General features: G+C 49.3%; 1 protein-coding gene across 1 annotated transcript; it reads right to left on the minus strand.

Moving 5' to 3' along the window:
- Positions 1–2,178: 2,178 nt before the first annotated feature.
- On the minus strand, positions 2,179–8,707 carry ADPRH (ADP-ribosylarginine hydrolase). Its single transcript, XM_078866037.1, has 4 exons — positions 8,304–8,707; positions 5,036–5,442; positions 3,811–4,171; positions 2,179–3,353 (listed from the first exon to the last, which is right to left on the minus strand). Exons 1-4 carry the CDS (start codon positions 8,312–8,314, stop codon positions 2,930–2,932), a joined length of 1,203 nt encoding a protein of 400 aa, XP_078722163.1. The 5' UTR covers positions 8,315–8,707; the 3' UTR covers positions 2,179–2,929.

Consider the following 8,707-nt stretch of genomic DNA (forward strand, 5'->3'; position numbering starts at 1 on the left):
GGCAGGGCGGGGACGATGGGAGGGAGGGAGGGGGGTGCTCCACCCCACCCCCACGCGGGAGCCCCGGAACGTGGATTGGTTACACGCCGATGACGTCACGCCGTAAGCCGCGTGCCAGCCCCTGTTAGGACGCCAGGCAGACCTCGCTTAGCGCGACCGGGTATAGCGCTGATTCGTTATAGCGCTATTTGTCTTGGGAAGATTTTTTTTGTGAAATGAAAACAAAATATCTGATAGTTACATGCCGATGACGTCGCCCCGTAGCCACGTGGCAGCCCCTCTTGAAACGCCAGTCGTAAACCAGGAAGACCTCGCTTAGCGTGACCAGGTAGAGCGCTGATTCTTTATAGCGCTCTTTGTCTTGGAGGATTGTTTTTTCATAAAATGAAAACCAAAATATCTGAACAGCGCTGATGAGTGAGAACAATGGAGCAGCGCGGCTCAAGGAAACGCACCACACACCCTACCAAACTGCATACCCCTGCACACTAACACGCACCTCGGATTAGCACGATTGACTACGTACGGTGCGAAAGAAGTTCAAAATACGTGCAAACTACTAACCGCGTTCATCAAATAACAGTGGCCTTAAAATGTAATAATATATGTGAGGCGACGTTTCAGGCAATGGTCTTTACTGTTATATATGTTTCCTTATATGGCAGTGTTTTTGACAAACGAGTTGTTTGTGTTAATTGTGCTTGTGCAGCACTGCCAATGTGGTGTTTCACCAAATAGTTTAGGTATACAACATATATGCTTGTTTACCTCACTGAGTCTCATGCCCCCTTCGCAGGAGGGTTCTGCCACATTTTTGAAATCGACTGCGATGGTTGCTATGCATTACCCCAGTTGAGCTACGCCGGCTGGTCTCTTTTGGGGCGTTGAGATGGTGCCCCACCTTAAAAATATGCTTCAAAACTAATTTTTTTTCATCACAACAATACATTTTAGACACAACAACACACGATGTTCAAAATAATGTTAGTTTTAAAGAGGGCCATTAAAGTATTTTTCAGAAGTTATTTTGGCATATTCAATGATTTAGGATCAATTTCAAGGAATCGATCGATGATCAGCGTGGGGCACCTTGCCAATGAGGATGTTTTGGCTTCCCAGTGTCCACTTCAAAGCCCTCCCGCAAAGGCAGTCACGGCGAAAAGGGGAAATCTCAGAGACGCTCCAGCCAATCACAAGCCGCCATTTAGAGGTGATTAGCGACCATAACACTGGTCAACACACTTTTTCTGGCACAAGGTATTCCAACGGTTGTAAGGTAATTTTGGGGTGCTGATTCCAAATCTGGCATCAGTTTTTGTCTATCACATCAGGTTTTTGAGATGTCAAATATTGAATTTTCAATAAAAACTGCAGAAGAAAATATTAAATAAATGTGGATATCTACATACAATTTTATTATAAACACACTATCCTAAAAATACAGCACCATATTTTAACACTAAAGCAGTCACTGACTCGCAACAACTTGCAATCATAAGTGACGGGAGTTAATTTCGGGTAAAATCTATGAAAATGGGGTATGCCGATAGCATAAAAATGAGATGTGATAGAGCAAATCTGAGATCAGATTTGGAATCAGCACCCTGAAATTAGTCTAAAACAGCTTCAAAAGTCCAGGCCACAAAAAAATGATTTTTTTTTTGTTGACCAGTGTAATAAACGCCTTCCCTCCCCCTTCACACTTGGGTTATTCATTCTTCATGCGGCTGAATTATACTCGAGCAACAACTATTAAGTATTCGGGAAACTGATCATCACGAAAACACTCGGTTAGTCGTTTGAGTGGATGATCGAGTGGATGATCAGTCCACCGACATTTGACTGAGGTGACGCATTGAGTGGCGTGGTATGGTCCAATACAAATAAAGATCCCCCATATAGCCTTAATAGACTTTTTTGGGGCAAGTGCTATGAGCGAGCACCTATAAAGGCTGGCACTGCACACGAGCGGTGGGTGGCTAGCACCACGCCTGTCAGCCTTTGTCTCCCGAGTGGCAATGCGTACACATCGCACCAGGTACTCATTTGAGGCTGAGTCGGCCTAGGGGAGGTCCAGGACCGGGACCGGTTGAGATAATCGTCATTGGTGTTGGCCGTAAGAGGGAATCGAACTCGGTTCGCCGGATTCATAGCGCAGCACGCTACTGCTGGGCCACCACCAGACACACATACACAACTGTATGCAAGGCTGCACTTTTATTTTCAGTGTTAAACATGACACACCGCCCCTCCGCCACCCTCCACCAATCTCCCACGGCAAGTAAACAATCAACCAGCTCACCGATTTACGGTTAATATACCTACAGACATAACCGCGATGGCCGATAGATTCGAACCGTGGTACTCTGCAACAAGCGATGAATCGGAAATGTACCAAAATATCAATTACCTACGATAATTATACTCACCAAGAAATGTCTGTCCGTCCCGTGCGTGACGTCACTCCACATGAGGGCCACCCCCCCCCCCCTCCTTAATATTCATGCGGGTGGATTTTTACACGAACGCAGAGGTCAAGCTGAATTATTTATTACGCAAAGTCGCTTCAAATATGACGTTTCTTTACAGAATGCAACGGTAAAAAATAAATCTACGCAGCACAGTGCTACATCCGTGCGTGACGTCACTGAAAAAGAGGCCACCCCCTTTCATTAGATTTACTGCAATATACACCCATCCTTGAACGGGCAAAAAAGGTAGTACTATTATAATAATATTGGTTGCGGTGTGCAAGGTTCATGTATACAATATTTTCCGGGTCGCCATTAAAGTCAGACGCGCAAAATATCTCGAGTGAAATTTCCCCTTCGAGTGTGCGATGTAAATCAGCGGTGAACGAAGGGGAAATCTCACTTTCAGGAATCGTACGGAGTGACCACCACCAAACCACCAACCGACCACCGCCGCTTCACACTCCCACCCCCGAATCGCCGCAATCTTTGCGGGCGAGCTTGAAGAGCTCGCGCCCGGCCATCTCCAGCCTGCTGCGGTACTCCAGCTGCTGGTGGTGTCCCGCGGGGACGCCAGCGAGACCGTACACCGCACCCCACCAACAGGCCGCGATGGCGCCGGTCGAGTCGCTGTCCCCGCCGTGCAGGGCGCCGCGCTCGCACAGCTCGCTCCACGAGTCGCCGGCGGAAAGCACGGCGTCGTACGCCACCATGGTGGAGTCGTGCCCGCTGGCGCCGGCCCAGCCGCTGTGGCTCAGCGTTTTGTAGAAGGCGTCGCGCCCCGCCACGGTGCCGTGAGCGGCCGGGAACGAGGGCTCGCTCGCGCCGTCGGAGATTCCGCGAATGTCCAGGTATCGGCGCCAGCTGTCCTCGAAGTAGCTCCTGGGATGAGAGGAGGTGCGGGTGAGTCGTGGCGGTGGTGGCGAGTGTTGGCGATGAGTGGCGAGTGGAGGTGACGAGTGGGAGGCCAGTTGTGCTGGTGGTGATCATTGGTGGTGATGAGCGGTGAGTGGTAGTGGTATGTTGAACTTCTATCGCACCATACATAGCCAACCATGCTAATCGGAAGTGTGGGGGAAGGGTCACAAAAAGGGCAACAAAAACAGGGAAGAACAACTCTGCAATAAGCGGCGAACGCGCTACTGTTAGCCTATGCCGAAGTGGAGTGCGACCTGAAAGGAAAGGCGCTACCCCCGTGGTCGCTCCCCCCCCCCACCCTGTGATCCGTGGATCAAACAAATCACTCGAGACACCGGTGCATGGCAGCAAGAGCGGTTTACGCAAATGCTGTCGCAAGAGGCCACGCGTTTGGCTGTCGTGCGATGAATTTCCCACTCACCACGCGGCGATGTTCTCGTCGACGTCCCGGCCGGCGTCGCGCACGTACTGAGCCGCCAGCGGCAGCGTGGCCATGAGCCCGGCGCCCCACTCGCGCGCCGGCTTGCCGGCCACGGCGTACGCGGCGAACAGCGCCGACGCGAGCGACCCGAGGTAGCCCGTGGGGTGGTGGTGGGTCATGCGGCCGCACTCGACGCTCACGGCAACCAGCTCGGCGAGGCGGCGCGGCGACGGGTAGCGCAGCCCCACGCACATGGAGCGCATCGCGGCGCCGCAGCCGCCGCCGTGCGGGTTGAACGGCGTCGTCCAGCCCAGCCGCACGGACGGCCGCAGCGATCGGGCTCCCGACATGCACGTGAGACCTGCGTGTGCGTGCGTGCGTGCGGTCGTGGGGAGCGGTGGCACAATGGCTAGCGCGGCGCGCTATGAACCCGGCGAGCCGAGTTCGATTTCCGCTCGCGACCGATAAGAGTCGCGTGTGTGTTTGAACCGGTCCTGGGCCTCCCCTCCTAGGTCGACTCGGCCTCAAATGAGTACCTGGTGCGGTGTGCAAATATCGCCATTTGGGAGGTAAAGGCGGCCAGGCGTGGTGCTGGCCACCCACCCCCCTCGTGTACTGTTGCCGGCCTTCATAGGTGCTCGCTAACAGCACTTGCCCCAACAGTCTGTTCAGGCTATATTTGTTTTTTGTGGTCGTGTCATTGCCATCTCAGCCAAACCACACCACCCGGGTAACTGTCTCGTTACCTCCTACTAGCTAGCCTTCAACACTTTACAATTAAATGATCAGTGGTGCACAAGCGAAATTAACGACAAAATTCGACACGCATATCAACAAAACCATGGCCTTCAAAGGATATATTTTTTTATTAAACGCAAAGTAACGTGGCAATGACCCTTGATGTATGTGCGTTGAAGAAGGTCCATTACCCCAATCGTCACCTATTACGTAACACCGTATTGCCTTTCTGTTTAAAGGCCGCAGTGTTATTGACAAATGTGTTGAGATTCAATAACACGTCCAGTGTCCTCAAAGCGCTTGTAGCCTGGCAACAAGCGTCGTGTTGATGTCACTGCCGTCCTTGATGTGCCGCTGTATACGTCCGCACGAGTACGTCTCGCACGTGGCATCACGGTCGTTAGTTAGCATGAAAGGTATTGCGATGGAATTGGGGAAATACATTTTTTTTAAATATATCTTTATTTTAAAAAAAAATTCAAGGTACCTGGCGCCCGTCCATTCATGTCACTCATGCACGCCTTGTAGCACCGCGCGATCTCCGGGTACAGCGGTCCATCGGGGCCCACGGCGTCGGCCCTCGCGGACGCGTTTACCAGCGCCTCCGCCGTGGCCAGGTGCATGACCGTGTCATCGCTCACGGGCCACCCGCCGGAACGGGTGAGGTGCAGGCTGGCCAGCCCGCCCAAGGCGGCAAGCTCCTCCGCGATTTTTTCGCCGCTGCGGCAGAACTCCCAAGTGCCGGAGCGGTAGCCCAGCGCATCGCCGACGCCGCTCAGAACCATCGAGGCGACGTATCGCTCCTCCATCCCCGTGGCTTGCCGAGCTCCACGTGGAGGGAAAACGGTGCTGTCGTCTGTCTGTCCGCCCGCAGTTTGAAAAAGCCGACTGAGGCTGGTGAAACCAACGGCGGCGAAGGAGAAAGAGCACGAAACGAAATGGCAAGTAAAAATTAGAGGGGAAAATTGGATTTCCCAAATTGACTCATATGCATGTTGAAATTATTTCGCACCGTACGTAGCCCACGGCGCTAATCGGAGATGTGGGGGAAGGAAAACAAACTAAATACAAAAAAAAGTTAGAAATAAATAAATTTTCCATGGAGATGATTTAAAAGTGCATAGCACCAGTGGCTTCCTAATGACAAATATATTGAGAATCATATTCCAAGAACACAGGATGAGATGTTACTATCCTTTGTGCAAGCACTTCCAAGAGTTCATGAACAGTGAGCCTGGTGAAATTTGGGGAGCGCATCGTCAGTAGTGAACCTTTGGTTCCTAGGGTGTTTCGGCCTTTCATACTATACACCCTCCCCAAAGGCGGCCAACGACAGGGTGATCAATCCTACGCTTGCGTCCCATTCCCAATTAGTCATAGGAGTTGCCTTGTTGTTGATAGCCAACATCCCATGAACATTCAAGTGGCCTCAAAGCACTTTTGCCCCGCAATATGTTTAGTACTGTCATTATGAATCGTAATATTGTTCGTGAGGGCCAACGTATGAAGTAACAAAAACAATGAATCACGATTAATTGAATCGTGACAATTGATCACCATCACAGGCATAATAGTCACCACACATCAGTCACGCAACTAAGCTTTGATCAGGCCAGGGACTGCACGCATTGAATGTACCGTACGTACGCAATACTTCTCTAACTCTGCTTGAAAGTCAATCACTCCAAATATGAGTTTGTGTCATTGTGCAGAATATAAGTAATGAGCAGACAGAATGTATCGTTCTCCTCTCTCAACGCATAACAAAAACAACAACACAAATATGAACTATTTCTTACACCACCCATTAAGCCGCCAGGCATTTCCGAAGAGTGCATCATTTCAGCAGCAAGCGATTTCAAGACGAGGTAAATAATAGGTGACACAGCGTGACCAGATTTAAAAGCAACTCTTTTGCCAGACCCTCCTCCCGCCGGCCCCCGAAGTGTATCGTATCGAACTGGCGTGGATAAGGATGCTTTTGTAGCGTCGGATAAATATCGCTTCGCATGCGGGGAACAGTTTCAAAGACAATGCCCTTTTCAGTATGATAATTATCAGAGCAAGTTAATGCAGACTGAACGCCTTGTAAAAGATATCTATTTGGTGTTTGAGCATCTTAACACTTCCTGTTTTATTGACAGAAAACCGAGCGGATTGGTACAAACTAAGCAACCGTTGGAAGGACGTTATTAACCAGGTAAAGTCTTAACTGACTGTGATGTTTCCATCCAACCTGCCCATGTCAGCTGTTATTTCGACTCTCTGTGTGTCTCTCTCTATGCCTCTCTCTTAGAATATCTCATGCTCACAGGCCCTTTGGATTACACCCGTTGGGTTGCACTCCCTCGCTGAGGAGGCCACTCTCCTTCTTTTCAAACATTAACATCATGCTAATCCCTCACATTAACATAGCCACTTCCGTGCCCTCTAATTTCTCACATTAACATCATGCTAATCCCTCACATTAACATAGCCACTTCCATGCCCTCTAATATTACGTTAACATCATGCTAATCTCACATTAACATAGCCACTTCCGTGCCCTCTAATTTCTCACATTAACATCATGCTAATCTCACATTAACATAGCCACTTCCGTGCCCTCTAATTTCTCACATTAACATCATGCTAATCCCTCACATTAACATAGCCACTTCCGTGCCCTCTAATTTCTCACATTAACATCATGCTAATCCCTCACATTAACATAGCCACTTCCGTGCCCTCTAATTTCTCACGTCAACATCATGCTAATCCCTCACATTAACATAGCCACTTCCGTGCCCTCTAATTTCTCACGTTAACATCATGCTAATCCCTCACATTAACATAGCCACTTCCGTGCCCTCTAATTTCTCACATTAACATCATGCTAATCCCTCACATTAACATAGCCACTTCCATGCCCTCTAATTTCTCACGTTAACATCACGCTAATCTCTCACATTAACATAGCTACTTCCGTGCCTTCTAATTTCTCACATTAACATCATGCTAATCTCTCACATTAACATAGCCACTTCCGTGCCCTCTAATTTCTCACATTAACATCATGCTAATCTCTCACATTAACATAGCCACTTCCGTGCCTAATTTCTCACATTAACATCACTAGCCCCGGTCACTTCTTTATGACCCTTAAGCTACACCCATTTAAAACCCTTTAAAACAGTCTGCATCAGCAGCAGACCATGCTTTCCCACCTGATGACAGACGCTTGTGATACGCCCGAAACGTCGCGATTTATTTGATTTTATACCTACGTGACTTTTACCGAAAGAACCAAAGAGTTTGGTATACTTATGTCATACTGATGACAATACTATATTCTATCATAAAAAATAAATTAAACAATCTTTTTTTATGTTATGTTTCGGCTTGGGTCTAATTGTCCACGCTCAACTGACGTTGGCTGTAATTAGCCACATCCCCTTAGGTTATGGCAAGCCTCGGGGCCACTTCCTGGAGTCGTGGAGTTCTGCCATTACTCGTACGGTACATTTCATTAAAGCGTGTTTTAAAACAAGTTTTAAAAAAATATTACTTATTTATTTATGTCCCCTTCATAACATATGCTACATACCCCGCATGAGCTTAATCCGGCACTGGATCGAACCCACGCCCTTCTGCATACAAAGCGAGGCAGACAACGTCTCGCACACCGCTCCACCAACATTATCCGTGTTCACGTGCAGTTCTGTTTTGTAAATCCACTGCTGGATGAGAGACACACTGCAAACTCCCGAACTTACCTTCGAAGCATTCGGCTCACGTTCACGGCACCACAAACCTTGCTAACTCGCTACGCCAACAGCAGCAGCAGCAGCGTGCGTGTCTGTGTGTGTGTTGTCAAATCAAACGCAGCAGTGGTAACTCGCTCGCTAGGCTGTGTGTGCGAGAGACACCTTTATAATAATAGGTGCTCGCTAACAACCACGACAGCGTCTTTGTGTCGCAGGGCGAGAACGGGAGGATGTTTGCTGGGTGTGGCCGTGCATCATTGACATTGGTCCACAACTCGTTATTCAACTCGCGGTTGCGTAATCAACGTAGCCGCAGGAACTGCACTGCACCGCGTCAGTCAGTGTGTGGTGAGTCAAAGTAATGGGACAACGCGGTTTCCTTGTCAAGGGGGCGTCCATAAATGACGTCACGC

Source organism: Lampetra fluviatilis, chromosome 21, assembly GCF_964198595.1.
Source record: "Lampetra fluviatilis chromosome 21, kcLamFluv1.1, whole genome shotgun sequence".
NCBI classification, from domain to species: domain Eukaryota; kingdom Metazoa; phylum Chordata; class Hyperoartia; order Petromyzontiformes; family Petromyzontidae; genus Lampetra; species Lampetra fluviatilis.